At 41.5% G+C, this 27414-nt stretch overlaps 2 protein-coding genes across 2 annotated transcripts in view; both read left to right on the top strand.

Moving 5' to 3' along the window:
• myg1 (myg1 exonuclease) overlaps nt 1-18496 on the top strand; it is a 36154-nt gene extending 17658 nt beyond the window's left edge. Inside the window, exons 5-7 of the mRNA XM_050038983.1 lie at nt 1075-1197; nt 3207-3388; nt 17957-18496. Of these exons, the coding sequence (XP_049894940.1) occupies nt 1075-1197; nt 3207-3388; nt 17957-18143 (492 nt within the window). The 3' untranslated portion in view covers nt 18144-18496. The remainder of the gene's footprint in view (nt 1-1074; nt 1198-3206; nt 3389-17956) is intronic.
• Nucleotides 18497-25495: 6999 nt separating this feature from the next.
• LOC126386226 (leucine-rich repeat-containing protein 3-like) lies at nt 25496-27291 on the top strand. The gene is given in 2 exon segments (XM_050038428.1): nt 25496-25558; nt 25561-27291. Coding segments are annotated over 2 exon segments (858 nt in total). The 5' UTR covers nt 25496-25528; the 3' UTR covers nt 26389-27291.
• Nucleotides 27292-27414: the final 123 nt, after the last annotated feature.

Raw genomic sequence — 27414 nt, 5'->3', positions numbered from 1 at the left:
TAGGATAAAAAAGGGGCATTTTGCTACATCATTAAATGATAGTCACACACAATAGGTAACCATCAGTGAAACAAAAGATAGGTTAAGACTGTTGTGGTCAACACGACAGGTGCAATTTAGTGCAGTTGTTGTTGAGACGGTGTTTTTGGAGCCGTGCAGAAACAACAGAGGCCCAGAAATGGCCTTGTGTGACTTCTCTGTCTCTCGTTAGAGCAGGAGGGGAATGCCTGCGGGGAAACAGCACCTGTTTTCTGCATGATGATACCTGCCGCCTGGCTTTGCATATATGTTGACCAATTTTTTTTTTTCCATCGTCTGTGCTGTCTCAGTGGAGTAGCTGGCCTATTTTTCTTTTTTTTTCTTTTTTGCATTTCATTTCACATGATTATGATTCTTGTCCTGGCACTTTGCCTCCAATTCCCCTTCTAAGTCACACCGCGAGGCAAGGTAGCTCTGAGGGATCAGAAAAAAATGAGAAAGCTTTTTATAGAAAAAAAATGTTTTGATGGTAGACTGACCCGGTGAACTCTCAACAGTGGCTGTTTGTGATAATTGAACAACCTAATGGATTTTCATCCTCTCCATCCACGACAGTTAAAATTCAGGGACACCACAACCTCCACAATCAGATGCATGCAGATTAGGTTTCTGCCTTTCAAATTGTGCGTGTCTGTGTGTGCATTTGTTTGTCTTATTCTCTCTTGAGTTTCCGCTCAAGACACGATGAAAGAGCGAGGTCAGACGGGTTTGTGCAGGACATGACAGGAGGCTGATGAAGCAGGGCTGCGAGGATTAGTGTGGAGATGGCTGGTTTATCTGGCACACAGTCTCACTTAAAGTATTTGACATCAAACTGTATTGGGATTCAGAGACAGGGCAGTAGTGACAAAATGTGTGAATGATCATCAGCTAAAAGGATTTTGAACCATGAGCAGTTTTTATTCATCAACTTGACATCTAAAGGCTAATCAGTTTCACAAAACAACTCTATTTCTGCCTTCATAATATGTTACAGTATGCTCTCATATTTTTAAACCAGATTTGATGCATATTGTGTGTTCATGTTTTTACAAGGAGGGTTTCAAAAAGGCTATGAAGATGGTTGGAGAGGAGTTCCTGGACCGCCTGGAGTACTACCAGTCTGCCTGGTTACCAGCTCGTGCAGTGGTGGAGGAAGCTGTTAACAAGAGGCATGAGGTACAAGACTGTCCAATCTAACGTGTGCATTTTTGGATTTATTTTTTTAGTCCTTTATAAACATAGTAACTTAGCACGTAGGTCCCAAAAAAAGACATTTCTGAAGCTGTCAGGATTGATTTTCCATCGATCATGTAACTTTATTTTTAAAGACTGCAAGCAGTAAAATAGTTAAAGGAATACTTCACCCACAAAATGATCAATGTATATCAGTTACTCACCCCATGTTACATTGAAGTCATGGAGAAAACAGTTTTTCTCGCATGCCTCAACTGTGAACGAAGAATCCAAAAACTGAAAAAAAATTCTTGATGAATTGAAGTCATTGGGGGCTATGTTTTAACACCAGCAAAATATCAGAACATCTGCTTACAATCTCGTGCAGTAAAATCCAAGTCTCATTTATCCAGTCCTGTTTTCAGTATCTCTCAAACACATGCATTGTTGCTAAAACCTTACTATTTAAAACACCTCCCGTAAAAAGTATAGCGCACCTCTGCAAGCGTGTGCATGTGAGCTCTGTTCAATGCAAGGCAAAGCTGGAACACATGGGCAGATGTGCTACTCATATGCAAAAGGATCTTTCAAATATATAGTTATAGTGATATAGTTTTGCTTGTGTTAAACATAGACCCTGTTTACCTCAGTGCATCTAGAATTTTTTGGATTCTTCGTTCACTGTTAAAGGTAGGATCTGGAGGATTTTCAAACAAAACAAAATATAGACATATACAAATGAAATCCTGCTTAATCATCACCTATGGGCTTCTACTCATGTGTGGTGGTGACTCTGTTTGCAGAGCTCCTGCCCTTTAACTGTATTTTGATGTTTTTGTGAGCTCGGACCGCTTCTGGGCGGAGATTTCCCCAGCCAATGAGAGAGCGCAGGTGCCGTGCCCGAGCTTGTCCGAGCGTGCACCAGCGCGAGCCTTGCCTGAACCTCTTCTGTGAAGCCTTCTTCCGTACCTCCAGGCTCCATACACCCGGGAGAGTTGAGCCTGATAGGAGGGGCCAAATTTGAATGTGTTTACAAACAGCAACTGGAAAATCCTCCAGATCCTACCTTTAAGGCATGTGAGCAAAAACGTTTTCTTCACAAATTCAAAGTAACACGGGGTGAGTTATTGATATACAAATGATTATTTTATGGGTTAGTATATAAATAAAGTATTAAAGCAGTCCTTTTATAGTTCATTATCAATCAGCAGTAACGTAATTCTCCCTTTTCTTGTGCTTTTTCCTTATATGAGTATTTGTTGAGTTGTACAGTACAGTATTAATGCAGTGCTGGACCAAATAATTATTGATCTAACATCTATTATAGATTTGAGATTCCTACAATCCTCCTGTGTCTCTTTGTTGCTCCTGGTGAAAGAGATAAACTGTCAAGAGTTTGGAGTCACAGAAGAGTCTTTAGTTTTAGGCATTGAAGATACAATTTGGCATTGAAAAACTTGGAAAATAAATTGTTATTAAAAAGCTTTTCACCTGAAAAGATAATACACGGGTATAAAAACAATGTAGCTTTTGATAAAGAATGACGCACATGTTTTCAGTGTTTTTAATGTGGCGATGTTTTGTCAGTGACGTGTTTGTGTATCTTGTGTATTTTTCAGTGACAGTTTCCATTTTGATTCTCTGTCACTGTTATGGTATGGAGTGGAGGGACATAGGGGCGCTGCAGGATTTTCATATTTGATCCCTGTTTTTTTTTTGTTTTGTTTTTTCCAGTACAACTTCTTTCAATGACAGTACTTTTCTTTTCTGTGGTAATACAAGTTTTTCAATGCCAGTGTTTCCTTGTTCAGTTCAAGTTTTCATTTCATCGGCAAACTGTATTTATAGTGCCAAAAACTAAAGACTCTTTTCTGGCTTCTTATTTTTCCAGTTAGATCATGTATTTTACTTTTAAATCCTAAATTACACAGTAAACTGCTGTTTCCTCTCCACGATCTTCTACCTTGCACGCTAGTTACACACAGTTTTTCTGGTCCTCTTCTCGTTTCCAGGTAGATCCCAGTGGGGAGGTGGTGTTGTTCTCCCAGGGCGGGTGTCCCTGGAAGGAGCATCTGTTTGCCCTGGAGAAGGAGCTCAAGATAGAGGCGCCCATCAAGTTTGTCCTTTACCCCGACCAGAATGGGCAGTGGAGGGTCCAGTGTGTCCCCGCCGGGCTCAACACCTTCCAGAACAGGTAATTTTTTATTCTAAATAATTGAACCACAAGTACGACTTCACCCAATGTCTATTTTTAGTAGGATTTCATTAAAGGTTATTAAAACGACATTTCTGCTTCATGTGATCTCATGTGCGGAGGGAGCACCTCGCATGAGTTACCCTGGCAGAAATTAAACATGCAGAACACGCAGGGATGTTGTGACACTGACTCACACACAAGAAGTTCTCCAAAGCAGGTTTTTTTTTTTTTTAAACGTCGGCGGAAAACACAGTGACAGTCACAACTCCACAGTCACAGCTCCAGTCTCCCAGACGTGTTGGAAGAAGTTGAGGTCTGGTGATGGAGAAGAATCATGATGTATGATTTGGCTTTCATGCTTATTGGACCATTTGACAACTGCTCACGGAGGATTGACATGTCTCCCAGTGAGAGACTGACTCCTGCTTGAATAGAAATCCTTGTTTGTCGGATGAAGATGATCCTTTAGTTAAAGCCGGGGTTTTGTTCTCACATTTCTCTCTGAGGAGTTGAAAGGATGTAAACACTCTTAACACCTAAACAGAGACACCTGAGCCCTTTCTCCCTGCCCGCCCCTCTCACTCAGGTGTTTTTCTTCTCCCGATGTGTAATACACCTTCCGCTCCAATACAGCAAGCCAAGAATTTTAATGAGTGTCAAATTCATGCTTTATTGAACAATTAAGTTCTCACCCATATTATTACTGTTGCGACACAATTACCATTACATCTACTCACGACCCTCTCGTAATATGAGTATGTTTTAGGAGTGTTAACAGTCCAATTAAATCCTTAAATAAAAGCACTAAAGAGAAATCACTGGTTGGATATGCCAGTGTGCTCAAGTTTAACAAAAAAAATTTTTTTTTTTGGATGCCAAAAGAGAGAGGTCAAATATCAGTGCTGACCTTGAATCCCTCTTTCTGCCGGCTTAAAATCAAATTAGCAATGTTGGTGTAGTTAATGGAGTCAGACCTACATTTTAACAGCCAAACTGTCATTTACCTTTGGTCCATTCTGTACCACTGCAGCACTTGCTTGACTCACTCATTTTTGGTTTTCCATTAGCAAAAGTTGCAGATAGTACCTGTTACTTTTTTTGGTACCATCTCAGTCGATGTTCTAAGCACGCTGAGCCGGCACTAAAGGATAGGAATAACACACTGCAGACCACTGATCAGTCAGAGAGACATGTCACAGGACATCCTGCACAAGCCCATTTTAAAATAGTTACTGACAATAGCAACTGCAATTTTTTAATTCACCCAATCCAGATTTTGGAAAATGGAAGCCCACAAAAATTCGCTGTACATTACGGTGTACAAGTGATGAGGTGCAGATGTTCCTCTCTTGGGTTGCCAATGACAAAATTCAGGGAGTGTCACGTTAAAGATGATGTCTTGGCGAGTTCACACGGCTTCACTATGGCAATCAGCTGAGAATCCTGCCTGTACTGAGAGCGCACTATTTACAGTGGAAGATGAAATGGAGAAAAGGACCTGGAACAAAAAGTGAGCTGAGTTAAACTGAGTCTATACGGACCATGCAGTGAAAATGAGGCTTAAGTAGGAGCTGAGGCACAGCGATGCTTTAGGCTACATACAAACATCAGCATGCTAACATGCTCACAGTGACAATGCTAACATGCTGATGTTCAGCGAGTCTAATGTTTACCATGTTCACTATCTTAGTGTAGCATTCCAGCAGCCTAACAATTGTTAATTAGCATGAAACACAAAGTACAGCTGAGGCTTAAGGGAAGGTCATTAGTTTTGCAGTTGTTTGGTCATAAATCAAAGTATCTGACAGACCTGATGACACAGAATTCGTCCTGTCTGGAACATGAATGTAAGTTCCAAATTTTACAGTAAACCATTTAACAGTAAAGCCATTTCACTAAAAACCACAAATCATCAAGGTAAGCAGGACTAATCCTCTGAGGACCACGAATGTTCTCCAACAAATGTCATGGCAATCCATCAAATATTTGTTGAGATATTTCAGTCTGGATCAAAGCGGTCGGCCTACCTGCAGACTGACGTCAGTATCCCTATAGTAATGCTGCTAGCATGATTAAAAAGCCCGGCCACATGTTTATTTTTGGTACCCTGGATGGCTGCATTGTATCGGACAGCTGTGGCTTGTTCACTCACTAAGAAAGTAGAGCACTTCGCTCCAGTCCTCAGACCACTGCACCGTCTACCTGTGTGCCAGCATATTGACTTTGAGATGCTTTTACTTTTTTGTAAGGCGCCTAATTGATTATGGACAAAGAAGTAGTGTTATCTGATTCTCTAGAAATCTCAGTTCATCTTAGATAGCTTATAAAACAGGGTGAAGCAGCATTTAGTTTCTGCTCCAACTCTTACTGCTTTTAATTTAGTGTTTGCCGATACTTCTGTTAACATTTTAGGCCATTCTTTTCTGAAACTGCTCTACTTTTATTCTCTTATCCATCACGCTTGTGTATTTTCCCTCCTTTCATTCTATGCTAATTTATTTTTCCTTCTCATGGTCTTTTAAACTTTTAATGCATTTATGCCTTATGTATTGTAAATCCCTTTGAATTGTGTTTGTGGCATACATATAAATATCTTGCCTCTCCTTGCCTGCTGCACCAGCCCCTGCTGCTGTTGTTGTGGAGCATCTCTGAATGTTTTAGCAATAATGAGGTCCCCCAAACCCTGGAGCCTGACACTTAAGCGAAAGATGCCTCCATCCATGCTCATTAAATCATATTAGTATTCTTGTCTTGCCGCTCTGTACATAATGACAGTGATGACAGGACAAAGACCCTCTGTGTGAATTTGTCAGATGGTTAACACCTCTGAAGTCTGTGTTTGTTACCTCTGGAGGCTCTTGAGGGGATTTGTTTACGTGAAGAGCCTCTTGCGCTGCGACCCACAACGCTGCTCTAATAACGTCATCAGCATCCCCACTGGAGTCCAGCGGTTGGTGTGTTGTTTGACTGCATCCCAGCATACAGCACACTTTATGAATGTATGACCAAGGAAACGTGCTCCAGGCTTGTTCCGTATCATTTGTGGAGATACTTGCCTTTCTTGCTGCTTGCTTTGTAGCATTGTCATCCACAAAAATACATTTTCAGCTTTATCTTTCACCAGATAGTGACTGAACATGAGCTGTTGCATGGAGTACTCCATTTTACATTTGGTACAGAAAATACCTCCAGCAGCCATTGTGATTCCTTGATGTTTTTATTTCTTTTTTCCATGCTGGATTTTGTTCTCATGCTTCGAGGTTTGATGATGTGCGCTGCTTCTCAAAGTGGTAGCAGTGAGTCTTCACCATGTGCATTTAAGCACCAGCAAGTGACTGAGGTGGAAGAATATTAGCAGTGAGGGGAGATGAATGCTAACAGTTTAAGCTCGGGCCCTTAAGGAATGTCATTTTGATCCAGTGTCCGCTGGTCAAAATGACAGACATCACTGGAGGCACATTAGATCAGCTGCAGCCTATCAACATTAATTTAGTAACAGCTAAAATAAAAAGCTTGGATGTTCTGTGGTTAATGTGCAGCCGGTGTCTTTGTTCAGCCAAAGATTGATTGAGTGAAAAGACGCATCACTCTGTAACAAAACTGTGTGACACCATGAGTGGACTCTGTGTTTTTTCAGTTCAGCAGGGATCCTTTGATTGACTCTTCTCTCAGATACATTTAATCACTGTTTCATCATATTTTCAAATCTAGGTGACAGGTTGTGATCATGAATTAGGCCGCCAATAAAAGCATTTGTGCTTTTGCCTTCTCAGCTGACAAAAGGTGATTAGACATAGAGTTATAATTATTTAAGCCTTTAGTTATTTGCAAATGTGTAAAAATAATTTTAATAACATTCAACAATAGGATTCAATTTAAGCTGTTAGCCTCAAGAGGCTGTGGTTTACAGGGATTACAGAACAGCTAAGGGGTGATTGTTGTTAGTCAAGACGCAGAGTGGAGAAGTGTCTTTTGCTTTTATAGAACAGCTACTACAGATAACTGGTAATGGTTCATAAAATAAATACACAGCAACGTAAAGATGCAATCATTTATTGATTAAAAAATCAGTGGCAACATGGAGTCAAAGATGTTCCTCCCCATGGCTTGAGTACAGTTGTGGCAAACTTGTTGATTTCTATTGTCATTTTCAGCTGTAACTGTATTACTTAAACACATATAGTTAAACTCAGTGGTCCGACCTATCTGATGTTTCTGATGTGCTTATTTTATGACTTTGTCACTTTATCATATTAGAATCTACTGGCATGGAAGCTGAACAGTATACTGCTGTGGACAGGGTTGCAGGAAAAACATATTTTGGCCACCTAAAAAAACACTATATTTAAATACTTTCACCTCACACACTAACCAACTGAGGTAGCGGTAGACCAGAAACTCAAGTATCCATACCTGAAATTACTGTTTTTATCATTGGAGTCTGGTAACGTTGATTTGATGGCTTCAGTTACCTGCCAGAAAAAGGATGTCTGATGGCAGGGTGAAGTGGTGAAAATATTCTAAATATAGAGTTCACCTAAACTGGTATTTATTTTTTTGGTGGGTCTTTTGTAGGTGGCTAAAAACTAACTAATTAAGGCAACATCCGCTCAGCACTGTTTGATTTTAATGTACATGATGCTACAATTTTCTACATGGAAGTTATTGTAAATAAATATTGTGATTTGGTCTGTACCTAACATTAGGAAGGAAGTTACAGGAGTTTATAATTACATGATATGTATCTGCCATCAGTAACAATTGTGCTCACTTTCCCTGAGCTGTTGTCTCTTGCCAGCGACATCATTTTTTAAATAATGTCACATTTTACAAAACATAGCGAAAGCTAGAGAAAAACGAGCATAATGGCTTCAGATAAAAACACGCGAGCTAGCTGAAGTTACATTGTCAACCAAGATAGATCGTTGAGGTCGTTGGTCAGCTTTGGATGGAGATAAAGGGCCAGTGGATTGGGTGGCAGCAACGACACCACTGAAGTCATAGGACACAGTGGGTTCATAAATCCCTATAGGCTCTCTTTGTTTCTTTCACCAGCGTCTTCGTGGTCTGTTCATTTTCCTGTTTCTCACATTATGCAAATTAGCAAAAACAATTCATAATGGCAGACTTTTATGATTATGCATTAACTGAATGACTGTGTTGAGTATTTCTGCCTGTTCTCATCCTCATGGATGATGAATTATTCAGGCTTTAGTTGGCGGTTGCCCTTTTTAGTTCTGCGTCCCATACAGTGTGACAACAGGTGACTAACTGGTGCAGTAATATTAAAACTGTGATGCAGCTATGTGTTTATAGAGTATTTTGTAATGGCTTTGAACATGGCTCAGCAAATTATAATCAAGGACCAGAACTATCCGTGAAATGGTGTCAAACCCTGTTCCCCAGTGTTGACCACAGCAGAGACAGCAACTTGTAGCTTTGTGGAAATGAATGCAGGTAATAGTTGAGGAAATGAGGAAGGAATGTACCTCCCATGCAACAGAAATAGTCATCAGTGCTGCATGTGGATCAACTGATGAAGTCGGTCAGACCCAGTTTTCTGTGTGTGTGTGTGTGTGTGTGTTCATCTCCTAGCTGTATGAATCATAGGAAATTGAAATAAATGTTATTTTGCCTTCATCTTTACTTGCAGTGAGCGTACACTGTCCTCTCGCTTATGTAAAGGATTAGAGAAGAATCTGCACACTTTTTGTACGCACTCTGCTCAATCGTTCAGGGTCATTCAGGTCTGTAGCAGATAATAAATTGACCTTTGGCACAAAATAAAATTAAATCCTACCGCATTGTCTGACATTGTCATTCTTATTTATTACTCCCCCTGAAGCACAAATCATGCAAATCATTCAGCTTTCAATTACATTTTTTTTTTGTGGGTAAGAAATTATTATTGCAACTTATTTAATATCTGTTTATCCCAGCCCCCACAACTGTATGATTTTAGGATGCAGATTTTATTCATGTCCAATGCAAACTGACCCCAAGCCAAAATTTAATAGAGACTGTAATTTTTTTTTTCATTAAGTTATAAAAAAAAGAAGATAATTTTGTTCACAGCTGTGACATTTTCTATATAGTTTCCCCTTCCTGGATTTAAGGCATTTTTGTTCGTAGAAATTACCCTGAGCAAAACTTATTATGACAAATTATTGTAAAATGTAAGTTAATTAAATTTGAAATTTGTCATAATAAACACATTTGCATTTGTCACATAAACAAATGCACTGAAACTCAAAATTTATCCCACTAAATAATTACTCAGTGCTAAACTTTATGTACTAACCATGGTGACAAATGTATTGTGTTTCCTGTGACCAGAATAAAAGTCACTCTGTGTTTTGCCAGTTTGTCGGAAGTGTTCAGTTTGTATTAGCAGTAATGTAATACAACTCTGATACAGCAATATGAGAGTTAACAGTGAACAGTGAGGCTGATATATATAAAATTCATCAGGATATCACAGTAAAGTCACATGACTTATTTCCATTGCAATCCTGAAGCCCAAGCTAGGAGGTAGGCAGAAAAAGTGAGTGACATGTATATGCTACTAATACACCATATTTATACTAATACACCCAAAAAAACAGTCAATGTTGTACAGTCACAAAAGACAATAAATAAAACCCACTAAAATTCAGAAACCACAGCAAGAAGGACATGTCTTTCATACTCAGCATTCACTTTTTCAGCTGTTCTTTAAAGTATTCAAAAAATGGTTATATTTAATTGCATTTGGGATGTAGGTACTTCCTCATTTCAGCTTAATGAATCGCCTGTACCTCGTCCATCACGGTGCTTTCAAAGCGAGTGACAGGAATAGACAGAAACAAGGCATCAGACAACAGTTGAGCTCCAAACAACGCACCTTGCTGTTTCGTCAGCTTCAAATCCGAAATGTCATCATCAAAATAAAACATGAACTTTTTAGTGATCAAACACACTGTGCGCTGCTCATCTAAAATTTGATCTCCTTCATGTTGCCCTGCTCGGCTCAAAGACTGTTGGACACTCGTGGCTCTGTTAGTCTGTTTTTAACAATCAGAATATTATTTTAATCACATCACCGTATTGCTTATAACTAATTCAATACAAGTTGGATTTAGCACTGTGACATCATCAGCATAGGTTGCGTCACAACAACAAATGCCACCTCAGTCAGTTTAGATCAAATGAAACAGGTTTAAGCTCAAACCCAACGCTGCCACAAGCGAATTTTGAGACACTGCCATAAACAATGAAAACTACTTTCGAGCAGTGGTTCCCAACTGGTGGGTCGCGGTCCAAAAGTGGGTCGCGGGTCCATTCTGAATGGACTGTAAGTGATTGCAAAAATGGGAAGTTTGTTAAAAACACACTTTGTTTTTAAGTACAGTAAATTTCTGGCACAGAGCTTTTATTTTCAAGGGCAATTTCCTGCTGTAGATTGAGCTAGAAATGGACAGCTATTCGACCGAGACTGCAAACTAGCTTGTCGACAATGTATTAAACTGTGGACCTTGAACTGACGACTAAGGAGAAATGTGGACCCCGTGGCTGGACCACTTTGGAACCACTGATATAGAGAATACATTGAATTGCTATTGCATAAACAGTATCAAAAACATATTGTGATGTAATTAAAATATAAGGATTGTACCTGTTGTACTGTCATTCTAATTCCCCACACAGTAATTCTACTGCCGCTGCCTCTGTCTGCTGTGTACATGTGGCATCTGTTGAATGTCCTCTGGCTAACCTACCTATCGGATTGTGATAAACTTCCTCTTTTCTTGAGATCTGTCACCTCTTTCTGCTACTTCAGGACTATATTCACATCTCAAAACAACTTGCTCATGTTTTTAAGTACTCAAAACTGCTATGTAACCGTATCCAAGTCTAAAGTTTCTCATACAACAGCTGAGGGCAGGGGGCATGTGTGAGAGATGGTGAGCGATGTGTCTGTATCTGTGTATTTGTAGTTTATGTTTGTTATGTAATGCAGTTTTGTTCTGTATTTGTGTCTAGAGGACTTCTTGCAAACGAGATGCCACATCTCAAGGGGCTCTCCTTTCAGTAATTTCAAATTCTTCCTGAGGTTTCCTTACTCTAAACTATCGGTCTAAAGATTCAAGGTGTCATGTGTTTTACAGATTGTAAAGCCCTCTAAGATAAATGTGTGCTTGTGGTCGCTGTAAATCCAATTGACTTTTCAGATGTGATATCTCATATAGACTTAATGCATAGCTTGAGACTTCACTGTCACAGCAGATGGTCTCTAAGCCACGAGTCCATCTCGCCACCACGTTCCCTGACAGTATGTGCCCTTTTGCTTTTATCCTGGGCTTGACTCCTGTCATTATTGGTACACTGTGGGTTGTCCACAGACACAGGAAGAGGGTAGAATAGCTTTGTGATTGTAGTCCTGATCTGACCAGAGGCTGCTCAGTTACATGCTTTCTATTTCCATCTCTTTCCATGAGGTCGCCTTGCTCACCCTCCCATTAGTGATTCTCTTCTGCCTCTCTGCCTCTCTCTCTCTTATGTACAGTATTTCTGTCTCTGTCCTATAATCACCCTCCATTTTCCCATCTGTCTTGCTCTCTTCCCATTAATCCTATTTCTCCCCCCTCATCCATCCTGTCTCACCTTTCACACCTTCCGCCTCCCCCCTGCTGGACTTTTTTTTCCACTCCACTGCAGAATCTCATCAGGCGGTAGCTCTTTCAACCAAAAAGACAGGCACCTGCTTAGGGTGGCGGACAACTTCAAAGATTTAATTTAATGCAAACATGGCGGTTGGTGCGGCGCTACATGAGAACAATGGCTTGTGAGATGGATAAAACAACATAGCTCCAGATGGCTCTTTCTCTGGGTGGCCTGCTTCCTCCCAGTGGGCATGTGCCGACTCTGCGAAAAGGGTGTTGTTATCACCTGTGTCCCTTCTCCTGCACCTGGGGGGAGGGAAAGGTCTATTTTTATCAGCATCACATTGCTAAGGAAATGTGAGCCGGGAGGAGGAAGATAGGAGTGGAAGCAGTCCTTCCTCCGAGATGCACGGTATAGGATAATACTGTAGGTTGACAGCAATGTGAGCCTAACCAGAACATATAACTCTATTTCTGGACAAACACACTGGCTGCTGTCACACTTATCTGCTGTGCCTCTCCATTAGGGCTGCAGCTAATGGTCATTTGCTGATTACTTAATTAGCCTTTTTTTCAACGTGTCAGAAAATATTGAAAAATGACCTTAACTATTTCCGAAAGCCACTAGGTGACATTTTTAAATGTCTGACAGACAGTCCAAAAGCTAAAGATATCACTTAACTGTCACATGGGTGAAAGGTGATTAACAGTTCTTGACATAAAAAAGCTGGAACTAGAAAATGTTTAAAAGAAAATGATTTTTAGATTATCAAAATAGTTGCAGATTTTTTTTTTTTGTCGGTTGACTAATCAGTTTAATCTGTGCGACATCCAGTGTTGGGCAACTTACTTGGAAAACGTAGTGAGCTAAGCTACCAGTTGCTCTACATTTACATTTTTGTAATAATACTTTTTTTTTTTGTGTCATGCACACTTACATGTGCCCAACCCTCGTGGGTTTACAAGACACCATTACAGTGACGTTGCAGTAACAATCAAAAAGTCAAGTTAATTAACTAAACCGTCCAGAAACAGAATACTCTGCCCTCTGTCCCAGGCCTGGCAAAGAGATTCAGCCACAAAAAGATAACCTTTCTGAAACAAAGCTCAAATTTTTTCATCCAGTCAAAAAAAAAGCAACATAGATAGAGGTCATTTTACTGTAAAGTACATTCCTTATGTCGTCATGTCCTCCTGAGACCTGGACTTTTGTTTGATATGCATTTTTAATTTCTCCTAGCTATTTGGGATTAGTAGGACCTGATAAGTATTAAAACCTAAATAAGCCCCAATGTCCTCAAACGAGACAATAATAAAGTCCCAGCGTCCTTAAACGAGATGATAAAAACGTCCCAATGTCCTCAAAGGATTACTTTCTAATTAGCAATGTCTTGTTACTGTTGCTAAAATTGGTCGAATTTCTTGTCATATCAAACTACAAACATTATTTATCATAAATAGACAAGTTTCAATCATTAAATATGATCAGGTTTTGTACCTTGACTGACTTGGCAGAGATGGCTACCATCTTGTTTTTACATGGATAAGTGTATTGTGTTCTTACTACCACTAGATAGCACAAAATGTGTCCACGGACGAGGATGACAGGCTTAAGTTAAGCTGAATTAATGTATAAGGTCCAGTAAACCCAAAATGTGATGTCCTCATATGAGGACACAGAGTCTCAGGACGATATACAGGATAGTAAAACAAGAAGTGAACCTCATTCTCAGCTTCACTTAAATTACACAACAAACAAATTCTGTCCTCCTCGGGGGTGGCGTTACATCTTTCAGTCTCTTCCAATCTGTAATGTTCCTTAGCACAAATATGCACATAATGTGGTTCAAATAATGAGGTAAACACATGAAAAAGTAAAACTCTTTGGGCAGAATCCTCAAGCCTTAGACGGCTCTGAATACTGTTTTTTGATGTTTTTTTCTAATTTTGAGATGCACTGACATCAGCGGGTGAATTCAAGCGTACCAGCACAGACAGAATGAGAAAAATAAAATGTTTTTTGGCCATTGAAGCATGTAAACATGGTCTAGTAGAAATCCAAAACAGAAACATGACCCTGATGATGACCACTATAGGTCCTCTTTGAAAGGATGTTTGTGTTTGTCTCTCTTGTCATCGTCTTGGAGAAGAAGACTGAACGGAAGGTTCAAGCTCTGTAATACACTGAAGACATGCAGTTAATATTTTCTCCTCTGAAGACCTGTTATCTCCAGTATGTCAAATCTTGAGTACATTTTTTCCTCTTGAAGCATCACTTCCCAGTGTCTGTCTTATGATGGTATAGGTAAGGGTCTTGGGAGGTTAATTTGCTAATTGTAGTCTTATTTTTAGACCGGCCATCTTGAGAATCAGAGCTTCCTGGCCTGTCATAACAACAAGACTTCCCCCTCCTACTCCTTCTCTCATTATCAGCCCTGTTGACCTTTCCTCTTGAGCTTGTTTTCCAGCCGTACTGTGGAGCTATCGATTGGTTTAATTCATTTTACAGGGATTAGGGGTTCGCCATGCTTTTCTCCCCAGGTTGCCCAGTGATGGTCTTAATAGGCATAAGACCGTGTAGACTGGAGCTAATGGCATGGAGAGTAGACGTCAGCGCTTCAGTGCACATGTACATGTGGATCATTTGACATTATGGTTCACATGAAGCAACTCATTCTCTGACTATTACCATTTTAGAGTATGTTATTGAGGATGGCAGTAATACTCAAAAAGAAGCAGAAAGTTTGGGAGTGAAACCCTTCAGAATCAAGAACTACTTAAAACACTTTTCAAGATGCAGCTGTGTTCAACAACCGTATGTCACTTCATTTCTGACAGGTTAGACTGTACAGTTCCATGATTCATCGAGCATGTGACAGAGAGGAAGAGGAGCCTGAGGTTGGCATGACTTTAAAAAAAAAAAAAATCTGATGCTTTTAGCAGGCTTAGCCAGTTTTTTTAGGCATATAAAGTCTATTTCAGAAGCAGTCGAAGGGCGAGAGGTGAGGTGATGAATCAGAATAGAATCAGAGCCATTGCTAAATATGTCAACACTTTAAGATGAACAGTGGTGAGGTAATCGAGATAATGACCCCATCAAGGCAAAAATGACACATTTGCGCACACACACAACAGAGAACTGGTAATGTGTTTTAAATGACACAGCAGGCTGGAGACAGAGGTGCATGCCACATGCAGTGGGTGGTAAATGAGCTGCTCTACATTTTTATGAATTTTCAGCCTCTGAACACTACATCCAGAGACACTTTGTCGAGGTCAGCTCATGAACCCTCGCAGAGCCAATCTTTTCCCCGCTTTGTAAGATTGCCTGTTGACTCCGCTGCCGTCGTATGGCTTTTTGAAATACGATGCTGATCTGTGATTTTCCACATTACTGGTGAAGAATCGAGCTGATTTGTATTGGTCTGTTTCCTGGGGCTGATTGTAGAGGTTTTGTGTGCATCAGGGTCACTGCGTTAACCTTGGATGGCAGCAGTTCACCTCAGGTCAGTCTCGTCATGGAATCTTAAATAACCAGAGTAATCCAAGGCCAGTCCCCTTTCTCATTTTTACCCGGACCCCTCATTTTCAACTGCCGCCTTGCCCCTCGGAACAGAGATACAAATGGTAGTGGTTTAAATCTTCCCTATGAAATGGGACAACCCTTGGAGACCCTGATATGTAGGTATCAATGCTGCCGTTTATGCAAACAAATAATGAGTGTTATTGCGAATATGTTGTCTTCTGTTTCTGTGATTTGTCCTGCTTCATTACCGCACTGCATGCAGGACTGTCATACAAACCGGCCCTAACAATGTAATTTTAGCTAGCGAGCTAGTTAGCTACCGAGACATCAGCATACTAGTGTTTGTTTCATTCTTTTTGCAAAGGAAAGGGTAATATATTGGAACAACATGAAACTTAGATAATGCGATAGTTATTGTAATTTTAAAATCTTTGTTAACAAAAGTAACTAAATTTGTGGGTTTCTTTTGTTGCCTGTGCAGCCCTCTTGCCAATGATTTCTCATTACACTTGGTTTGAAGTGTGCCGCTGAAAAACCTCCATTTGGAGGGCCATGTAGCCCCAACAGTTCTCCCTACCCCTCTATCCCAACAAGCATTGGGACACCCTACGCCTAGTCTCTATATACAGACTCTACATTCAGTAAATGTAGAGTCTGTTGGCAAACCCTGGAGATCCTGCCTCCGGAAGAAAAGCGGAAGAGCCCTGGTTTTCGGTTGTGGGCTGTTTGTAGTCTGCGTGATATTGACCAATCACGTTTGAGCCGGCTGCAGTTGTTGCCAGGTTAAACGGTCTGTGCGGTGAACTAACAAGGCGGAACACAATTGGCGTCACTGCAAACTCTGAATCCAATGCATTGGTTCAGCATATTTACTTATATATAAACGGAAGTCGGAAAGGGAAATTTGCCTCCTCTGCCCAAATCAAACCGGAATGCCAAAAAATCGGGGGACTGCCCCCAGAGGCTGTATTGCCGTCTGCCGTAAGTCAGACGCCAAATACAGCCGATGGGTTCCGAGAATGCCCTACGCCTAGATGTGAATGTTCAAAAGTGAGGGCTCAGGGCTAAGTGGTAGGGGCATGGAGTGATCGGGTTTGGGCCCAAACCTATGTGTAAAGCAGTGCCGGCCCACAGCATAGTGATTATAGGCGAAAGCTAACAGCATTGTCATCCATTATTTTGAAATAGTACATTAGGCCACAACAACATACCTACATAGCAAAGCCTACTAAATAACAGAGAGGCCTTTTTTCCCAACCCCCCTCCCCAGCTCATACACTTTACCTGCTCTCTGGGGGAGATGGGCGGATTATCCAAAGTCACTGAGAGGAGGGGATATAGAGAGAAGGAAAATGAAAAACCAACAAATCTGTGTTGAAAGCAACAGGAGAAGAGCTAGTTATCATTGCCTCTGAGCAATTGGTGGCTGCAACCAACAGCTGCTCAGAGGTTACATTGATTTACATTGTGAAGAATTTAAGCTCTATTCAGTAAATATTAGTACTTGGCGAAGGTAAATTATAACGTACTCATGATGTGTTCAATGTAATCTTGTTATATGTAGCTTTTGGCAAAAAACTTAAATAAATACTAAAATAAATACGGGAAGAAACAGTTGAAGTTTTCACGGCAGTAAATTGTTATTTTAAATATTGGTATTAGCATCGAACCAGAATTTCAAAATCGATGCATCTTTAGTTCAACTGAAAGTTAATTTGTACATTTTATAATTTTACAATGTCATATATTATTGTTTATTCTTCTGTGCTAGTTAAGTTGTAATTTTTTTAATGATTATTGATTTATATGATTATTATAAGACGTACAAAATGTTACCTGAAGCAAATTAGCACATATTTTTTATCTTATTTTTTATAATCAGTTAGGACACCAGATGTGCTAGGGCCACCGCTGGTGCAAAGCCTCACTGAAATAAATAAAGAAAATCTAATTTCATGATCAGTTATTTTGCTGTGCTTTCTCAAGTAATTAATAATTAATAAAAAGTGGGCATAATGCATCACACATCACATCACAATTTCCTAAAATCCAAGGTGACATTTCAGTTGCTTTTCCTGTCAAACTAACAGTCCAAACCCAAAGATATTCAGTTTACTCTCATACAAGGTAAAAAAACAAAAGGAGCAAATCCACTCCAGTGACTCATTGACTGAAGTCAGTTGTCTAATTGTTGCAGAGTTATATTGGTTTTATTCTGTTCTTTTATGGATAATTTGATGATTTATTCAGCAGTCCAGAACTGCGTTTGACTGTTCTCCTGGTTGTGGATACACGTTCAGCACAGTGTGTTTTGCCAAAGTGTCAACAGGACATAAGCATGTGACCACACAGTGTCCATCTGTACGCCAATATGCCCTTCTGTCCTCCCTGCACCAGGCTGTCCCTGCTAGAAGAGTGGCGCGGCGTTCGAGATGCAGCACTGTCAGAGCTCAGTGGGATCGAGGGCTGCATCTTCGTCCACGCTGGAGGCTTTATTGGCGGGAACAAGAACCAGGAAGGAGCCCTGGAGATGGCTCGGAGGACCCTGCAGGCTGCCGCTCAGGCCACAAACGGAAGCAGCTAAAGGGTCAGAGAGGAAAGCCAACAGCACATTTTGTTCTCGGGGAGGTCAGTCTTTAGAAAGGATAGCAAGGATTTAAATCTTAGTTTTCTGTCTTGCAGCTTGTCCTTCCCAGTCAGGGCTAATGTTGTTTTGTTCTACCTCGCCATGATGGTGACGGTATGGAAATGGCAGCCAGGTAACCTTGGACCACTTCCCTTAATATGTATATTCCAACACAGGCTGGTTATTCTTCTTCTTTTTTTCTCATAAATGTGGGTCTGTTTGTTGTTCATTTGCAATAAAATACTATTTGGATTAAATTTTGTAAACATTTCATGAGGTTGAATCCAGCATTAAAGTGACTGTTTTTCCAATTCTGCTCGCACCTCTCTTCTTTCACCGTGCAGGAAATATAATGCACAGTCTGGCTGATCCAACTCCGACATCTTCAAAGCCTGTGAATACCACGGCCTTACCTTTCAAGGGTCGATTTTATATAGACATCTGGCCAGTGGTTCACCCTTTCATTTCCAGCATGCTGACATTAACTGTAGCACTACAAAGAGATACAGAGGCTACTTCCGCTGGCTGCCAGATCAAAGCGCCAATAATGAGGCCTGATTAATTCTGAGAAATTAAATTTCCAAACGCCACAAAGAGGCGCTTGGTATGGCAGCCGGTGTCGTGACAAGGTTACCGGCAGTGGGACGAGCTGTACAGTCAATTTCCCTGTAATAAAGTCGCGGGGATGTGCCTTGAATTTTCTCATGAATACTCCAGATTTTCTTCCCCCCTTATCTCTACCTGTTACTCTTCCCTTATTGCATTCTCCACGAGGCTGCCCTTCCGCCGCTCTTGCCCTGTGCAACATATTGCTCTATAATTTCATTGCCGTGCATTTTATTTCCATCAGTGCCGGCATCGCCATGCAAATGTCACAGGAGTGAAAAAAATAATTCATGAGTTGTTACTTAGAGCTTTTAATGTTGTTTCCTCTTTTCCTCGTCGTGTTCAGTGGTGCGGACCCTTTTACAGCCTTTCTTCGCCACTCTTAATTGAAACAAAGCTTGTTACGCTCGGAGTGGATCCTGCTCAGAAGTACAAACATTTGACATTTACATAGATGGTCATAACATTAAAGCTCTTAGTGTATCATCTGATCTATATTTGGTCTCAAGTTTCAGCTGCTGACTTATTACTTTCCTTTTAGCAGAGAGTGCATCAACTATTTTGAATAGCACTGGAAAGGTACTCCTGCTCTTACATCTTGTTTTCCACACTACCTTTGCCTCACATGCACGCTCACACACATTTTAGTATTATTACTGCGCTGTGTATTGTGCTGGACCTTAGCCAAGGTCTCAATTCAATCTATACACATTTGTGACAGCCTTTTACAGTCACACGCTTCGTACTGTAATCTGTGCCAACCTGTGCTGTGTTGTTTTGGTAGACACAGAAGATAACCCTTTTCCCCATCCTATACCTCACTTAAAGGTGCACTCACTACAGCTGTATTAATCACAGACACTTTGAGAGAAACATGAGATGGAAGCAGGACTTGTATCCTGATATGTATTGATTTGAGTTTCCAGCCACCACTTTACCCTTGCATGCACAATCCTAGGCTTATTCATGATCAAGTGCACTTGCCTGATTGCGGGGCACTGAAAATCACAAGATGCTCTGACTGTTTTAAAATTCAAAGCACCCTCGAAAAGCCTTCTCCTGCATTTTTTTGTAAGTTTAGCCTGTGCACTGTTTTTTCCCCCTACAGAACTGGACAAACTTGCCAGCACTAAGTCGTTTCCTGTCACCCAAATTACCTACAAAGCAACATTTTTTTAATACTTTGTTTTGTCAGCAAGGATATTTTTTTTTCCGTCTGCATTGTGGTTTCTAACGACACAGCAGCAGAGACTGAACCTTTGTGTTGGTCCTCGGTCGTAAGCAGTTTTAGACGTCTCCAGCCTTGGCAAGTCCCAGTTGGCCACGCTGTGGAAAAATGGCTACTGAGAGTCTCAGCAGAACACCTGCCCCCAGCCTGACCTGTTGTTAGTGAATTCAATCCCAAGAGAATGACAGGCTAGTTACAAGCAATGCTCCACGGCTTTTTTATCTCCCTCTCTCCCACTCCATCCGGCATTCTCGACATGCAGCAAGGACACGTACGCTCTGGTTTTTGTCTTCTTTTACACGGCACAGATAATAGACAGAATCATAACCGTACCTGCACTTTGTGTTTTGGAGGAGCAAATTTCTGCCACTGGCTGTCACATCTTTTCCACTTGCCTCTATCTGTTTACAAATTTGTGCAAGGTTCATTCACTTCTCCCCTCCGAGGACTACAGCCAAACTAAACAGATGATGCCAAACTGCTTCACTTCACTGAAGTCAGGTTTTCCGGTAGAGTTCACATTGTCAACATCGCCATCAACAAAATGCTCCTAGGCAAGTACATCTTTTTGAACTGCTTCCTCTGAGAACATCCCAAAAGACGCTATATAACCAACCCCCCCAGCTCATTTTATTTCTCCCATTTTCTTGCTGCAATTTGAACTTCTCACCCATCATCATGCCATTCAGGGACCTGAAAAACAGGCAATGTGTAATACTGTTTTTTTGTGGGGTGAATTTTTTTTCTGTGTCATCATGTGCTGTCTCATTATGCACCCCTTTGTCTCGTGTTTTGTATCCGAGAAACCACAAAACTAAGCTCGTCCGCAGCCCCGTCTTTGACAACCAGGAGGACAATCACTAGTCAAGAGCAAAACATTCCCAAAAATTTGTTGTAAATTATACTCGCAGCACTGTGTATTGTATTTGTCAGGAGTGGAAATGTCAGTGTTTTTGAGCAGGTTTGATGGGAGCAGGACAGGCTGGGGAGGCAGAGGAGGGATACGAGGTGCCATCATGCCTGTCAGACCCATCCTTCCCCCCCTGAGGGCTCTTCTGTAGAGCGGCAGATATTTCTTACTGCTCATGGTAAGAAAAAAAAAAAAAAAAAAAAAAAATAGAAGAGCAGGGCACTCATCCTAAACCACCATGAATAACATATTCTGTATACTATGGGTAATTTGTGTCACAGTGTGTGTGTTTGTGTTTATGTTCTTGTTATTCATATGGAAATCTGTGACCTTGGTAAGTGTGTGAGTGGGTGTCAAGGCTGCCTCATGTCCAACCTGTCCTGTGTTTGTGAATGTATGAATTTGTTTGTATGCATGTAGTGGCGTCAGTGTCAGGGACTAACTAGTTACATATTACACTACAATACGTATGTATTAAAATTGCGAAATAAAAGTTATTGTAATCTGTTACAGTAACTGGGGAAAAAAATCTAATTGAATTACAGTTACTAATAAAATATTGGTGACTACAAAGGGGTTACATCAACCCAGTCTCACTCCCAACTCGTCAAATACCGACGCTTTGTCAATGGCCCACCAGCATTAGACACTGATGCACAGAGGCACCCTTTAGCGGCAGTATGAGTGGCCCTGGTGGCGTTTCTTGTAGCTCTGGGCAACAACTGCAGTACAAGGAGCAAGAAAGATCGCTTTGTGCGGATTAGAGGGTCTAACAAATATCAGACTTTCACCCAAGAGCCCACTGTTTGTGTCCCGTGTGGAACCAAAAGTCAATTGAGCTAGTTTAATAATGACGCAGGTGCAAGTATGTGTATGATGTTATACTACCTTAGTAACAAATGTGCCTGTTTCAAGCCAAACCATTATGTTTTTTAAATCTAACAACATGCTTTTGTTGTGTAAACCTAAGGAAGTAAACCTAAGAACGATTTGTGGCTGAGTGCTGTCTGACTCTGCTGCGTTCCAGCTCCACGATGCCAAATGTGAGCCACCTTTGCCTGTTGACTTTTGCCAAATCTGGCCCAGATTTAGCTGTTACAGACGTTGGCTATTTGGAATGTCAAACAACATTCATCTGCACACAATGCAATGACACAGAGCTGGTTGAATATCAGCAAAGTTTCCCTGCTTCCCTTCACTGGTTCCTGTGCAGCAGGGTCGGTCTTTGTTTCACTGTTATAATCATTAAAAAGCAAAAGCAGCATGTGTATACATTCAGTAGGCTATATCTTCAGTAGCTAGCTAGCTAACCCTACACTTTTCAGGGTTTGATTTTGGTTTTGGAACAGGGAAGAAACGTCATCTTTTTCCAACCTCTCCAGGTAACGAGTATCATTAATACACGACGTGCCCCAGGCACAACATTTAGCTCCAAATCCACAAAGCCAGCCTGAAAATGAAGGAAATCTGAAACGACTGCATTAGAGTCAATGGAGCACAGCTATGTTGTTGTTGGACCCTGGTCTGAGCCGCCTGATGCTATGTTCTGATTGACCAGTCTGCATCCAGGGGCGGGACTTAGCGAAGGGTGAATTAAAATGAAAATTACTTAATACCTTTATAATAGGATAAATAGGATTCTGTCACCTGTTTCATTTGGAAAGTAACCTTCCCAACACTGAGTGGCGTTACTTATATGTTTGAGTCAGTCTTTATTTTTTATTGCGATATTCATCTCTATAGTTTTGATAGATAAGGTCTTCTCTTTTTTGTGACCTCTAATATTTAACCTGGATAAATAACACGAGTGACTGAAGGAGACACACCCTCCCTTTAATGTTTCCTTTCAGCCCTATCACTCACTTATCCTGTTTGTCTCACCATAACAGCCTCAAATGGAAAATAATACTTTCCTAAACAGCCTGTTTACAGGTGAGGTTTCATATTACAGGTATAAAAAACTGCACAGTGTAAATGTGTCTTCACCTGGACCCTCCTGGGATTCAATCAAGCTCTGCAGGAAGCGCAGACAGCAAGAATCAAATTACACCTATAGGCAATTAAGTTAATATCTCATATGGAGGTATAGCCCGTGTCTTCCCAGAAATCCGAGAGACTGATGCCATGTGTGGGGACAACAAGGACTCCTGGTGACACACCTCGTGTTGGTCTCTTGTCTCGTACACACGCGCGCACACAATCACACGTGCACTCCAAGAGGGAGAGGGAGGAAGAGAGAGTTTGCCCCACATCTTAGTTGCTATAACTACCCTGTGTTACGACAGGCGGGGATGATGAAGCCGTCTGCAGGCGACACACCACACGGATCCACCTCTGATGCTCCTCACAGAGTTTGTCCATAATCAACATTAAAGGAGAGGAGGAAGGTGTCCTGTGAGCTGTCGGGAGGAAACCGGAGGAAAACTGCAAACGGAGTCTAAAACAAAGAAAGAAAAAAATCTTTATCCGTTTTCTGGATCTTAAACTTCACAGGAAACAGTTTCACAGGTAAGTTTGTATATAATTATGTCTTTTATGTATATAAAATAAGTCACTGTTATATTCTTATGTGGCAATCGTGAGCACATTGTTGTTGCAGTCGCTTATAGTGTATTTAATTCGCATTAACTTTTTAATAACAGAGAGAAAGCTTTATTTTAACCCTTCACAAACTTCATTTTTGTCATCCAAAAGTCGCTTTCATTTACCTAAAAGCTAATACAGGGGTTTCATTGCCTCCCGACTGTCCAGTTGACCTGCTTCTCCCCCACATTAATGTCCCTAATTTACAATAAACAAAATGTCTTAAAATGTAAATGTTCTGACATCAGTGCAGGTTAATCTGATCAGGTCTGATCCTGGAGCAGACTCAGGAAGCAGAGTCTCTGGGTTATTTTCTCATTTAAATGATGCCCTTTACTTTAAGAATGAAGGAGGAATATTAAAAATAATTGGAAACTGCAGCAGTAACACACTGTGCCATCTGTATTTGCTTTGGGAGTCCCTCTCTGCTCCCAACCCTGTCTTTGCAAACCTTTCTCATTCCCATTCACATTCATGCCGCTGATGATTATTTTTCTTAATTGGGGATTTGCATGCATCTGCATTCAGGACGTTAATAACGGACTGGTTAATGAGTGGTGGACTAAATCCTCACTTATGCTTATAAAACACACTGGACCAGGGCTGTCTGTCCATGGGTGTAGATTTTGGGTGTGTGCGAGGTGAGGTGTCCCTCTTAATATTTAGAACATGTGCAGTGACAACATAAAAGTAGCAGAGGACTTTAAGTTTGACAAAAAGACATGTAATCCATGAATTTCTGCACAAAAAGCAGACATTGGGGCATTTAAACGAATAGGAAGGCAAGAAATTATGCGTTTGATGCCACAATTTGCTGGCAGAGGACCCCAAACTCCTTGTTGCAATGTTTAAACAAACTTACACTCTTGTGTCAGTCAATCAGTGAGTCATTTTAAGGCACATCAACCAAAACCCAGGCCACTGTTCGTATATGCTTTCCGTGCAGGACAATAGAGACACATGAGGGTGTTGATACCTTTAAAGAAAGCAGAGTGTGCATAACATTTAAGAGGATGTTCTTTTAATCCAATTCAAGGAGAGCGTTTTGATTTCCGTCCTACAAAAATGTTCTAAAAGCGCCTGATTGGATTGTCTGGATAAGCCGACGCCATTTACAGACCCACATATGGATTAAAAAAAACAAAACAGATGAGCCTGAGCAGCTCTAATAGCATAACACACATAACACATGTAATGTATTCTCCAGTGGTTTTGTCGGCGGGATGCAGAGTCTAGCCAGATTGCTTCTTTTTTTTTCCCTTAACTTTTGCCTCCTCACTGCAGGAGCGCTGAGCAGCTGCTAACACCAGACCACTGCTGGCTTATTTTTTTTTTTCCCAGCTCTGTCACTTATTGACACTGTGGGACACAGGCAGGATTGATGTTCTTGCCGTTAATAGTGTAGCAGGCAATACTTGGGGCTATCGATCCCACCCCCTTTCTCTATCCTCCATCCCTACAGTGCACTCTGTCTCCACCCGTGGAATATGATTAAGGGGCTATGGCATCATGGGAAAATAAATAGAGGGATAAATGAGATGAACACGTATTGATGGGTGTAATGTGATGCTTTTCTTCTGGTTTCAAATTGGAGAGGCACAAAAGACACAGCCAGGACTACAGATAATCACGTATAATGATTCATGTCCTTCTAATGCAGGAATACGAGAGTTGTTTCAACCTCATTAGATGACTTTTACTGTCATTGCTGCTGCTGTGAATAACAAGGGACGGTCTCCTTGAACAGAAATGGTTGTCCTCTTTGTGTCTCTCCATGCATTTTTACCCACTGACCTTTTTCTGCTCCTGCTCAGCATCATAATCTCACCTGTCAGTATTTTGATTGCATGTGTTTGAAGGGTTTGTAAAGAGAGACAGAGAGAGAGAGAGAGAGAGAGCGTCATCTTTTCCACACTGACCCCTTTTTTCTCTCAATCTGTCAGATCCTCCAGGTGCGACTGTTTGTGTGTGTGTGTGATTGGGACCTGGTGTGTATCAGGGTGCTATGGTGAGGCGATGTGCACAGGTTGGCGCAAGGAGAGATGTCTACCATCGTCAGTGGAGGAAGACGGAGAGGTAAAGGAGTGCATCTTCATTCATGGCTGCGCGTCTCGATCTTGTTCTCGGCTCTGTGGGGCCAAGTGTTCACCCAGTGCCCGGACAGCTGCCACTGTGCCTGGGACACAGCCACGGTGCTGTGCTCAGACGCCGGGCTGCGGGAAATCCCAGAGGGGATCCCACCAGATACTGTCTCCCTCCATCTGGAACGCAACTACATCCGAAACATCCCCCAGAGTGCCTTCAGCGATCTGGTCCACCTGCGTGACCTGTACCTTTCCCACAACCGCATCGACTCGCTCGCCTCGGGGGCCCTGCAGCACCTGGGCCCCGAGCTCCGCCTGCTCGACCTCTCACACAACCAGCTGAGGCAGGCCAGCAAGGAGGAGTTCGGCTCCACCCGTGCAAAGACACGCCTCTACCACAACCCCTGGCACTGTGACTGCGCCCTCCAGGAGCTGATGGAGACACTGTACCTGGAGCCCGAGACAGTGAATGGGATTGTTTGTGAGAGCTCTGTGAGGGGGGTGGGTGAGGGCAGCAGGTGGGAGGACCCGGGGTCACAGGGCGAGCACGCAGGTCAACCGATGGTCAAACTGTTGGATTCTGGGGTGAATTTCTGCAGCCTGCAGAGGAAAACCACTGATGTAGCCATGCTGGTGACAATGTTTGTATGGTTCTTCATGGTCATCGTGTATGTCGTGTACTACGTGAGGCAGAACCAAGCTGAGGCCCGCAGGCATTTGGAGTACCTGAAGAGCCTGCCCAGCCCACGCAAGACCCCCACAGAGACAGACACTCTGAGCACTGGTTTCTAAACTCCTGCTCAGCTTCAACTTTAATGGAATAACATGAAAATGGAATTTTTATGGAGAGCGACTGATAAAATTCCACAACTTGCTATATGGAGTTACTGGAAGATGCTCATCCAGAGGAAATGAACCCTTTACAGCTGTCTTTTGTGACTGTAATATTTCTTTATATTTGTTACAATTGAGCCCACCTACCACATTGTTCTTTAGATTTCTTTACCTATTATACTTTTCTCAATTTAAAGGTACAGTGTGTGGGATTTAGGGGATATATTGCCAGAAATGGAATATAATAAGTATGATTTCTGTCGCATATAGTCACCTGAAAATAAGAATAATTGTGTTTTTGTTACCTTAGAATGAGCTGCTTATATCTGCATAGGAAGCGGCTCCTTTTCTATGGAGTCCACCATTTTGTTTCTACAGTAGCCAGGAATGGACAAACCAAACACTAGCTCTAGGTAGAGCCATTTACATTTGCATCTCATGTTTTTGCATTGGCCACCATAGTTAGCAGCCCCTCTATGATAATAACGTCAAAACACTGATTTTTTTAAATATGAAAATGCTTTACTCAGGGTTTCTACCGGTTTAAATCACAGGATCCGTTTGTTTTAGAGAGGAAGAGACCTCTGCGGATAATTCAGCTCCCAGTCAAAACCTCCTAACTGTCTGGATCTTAAGTTATCAGAGAAAAAAAGGGGCGCTCATGTTGGCAGGTGCTGCATTATTGGCCCTTCTGTAACATGCCAAACAGCATAGGAGAAACACTGATTTTTTTAAAGGTGAAACGCCTTTATTCAGTGTTTCTCCTGGTTTAAATCACTGTGTCTCTTTGTTTTGGAGAGGAAAAGGCCTCTGTGGATATAAACTCACAAGTCAGTCTTTAGACGCTTTGCTTAACTAAAGACTGATGACTTTCTCCCTGATTTTGTGTTTAGATGGGCGGATACAATTTCAGAGTTTAAAAAAACTCCCTACGTTGCAGAACCAATAGTAAATCCGTAGGGCGGTCCTTCGGTGGCTCGCTGA

This window comes from Epinephelus moara, chromosome 24 (assembly GCF_006386435.1).
Source record: "Epinephelus moara isolate mb chromosome 24, YSFRI_EMoa_1.0, whole genome shotgun sequence".
Taxonomy (NCBI): Eukaryota; Metazoa; Chordata; class Actinopteri; order Perciformes; family Serranidae; genus Epinephelus; species Epinephelus moara.
The sequence above is the reverse complement of the archived record's forward strand: the minus strand, read 5'-3'. Positions and strand labels throughout refer to the sequence as shown.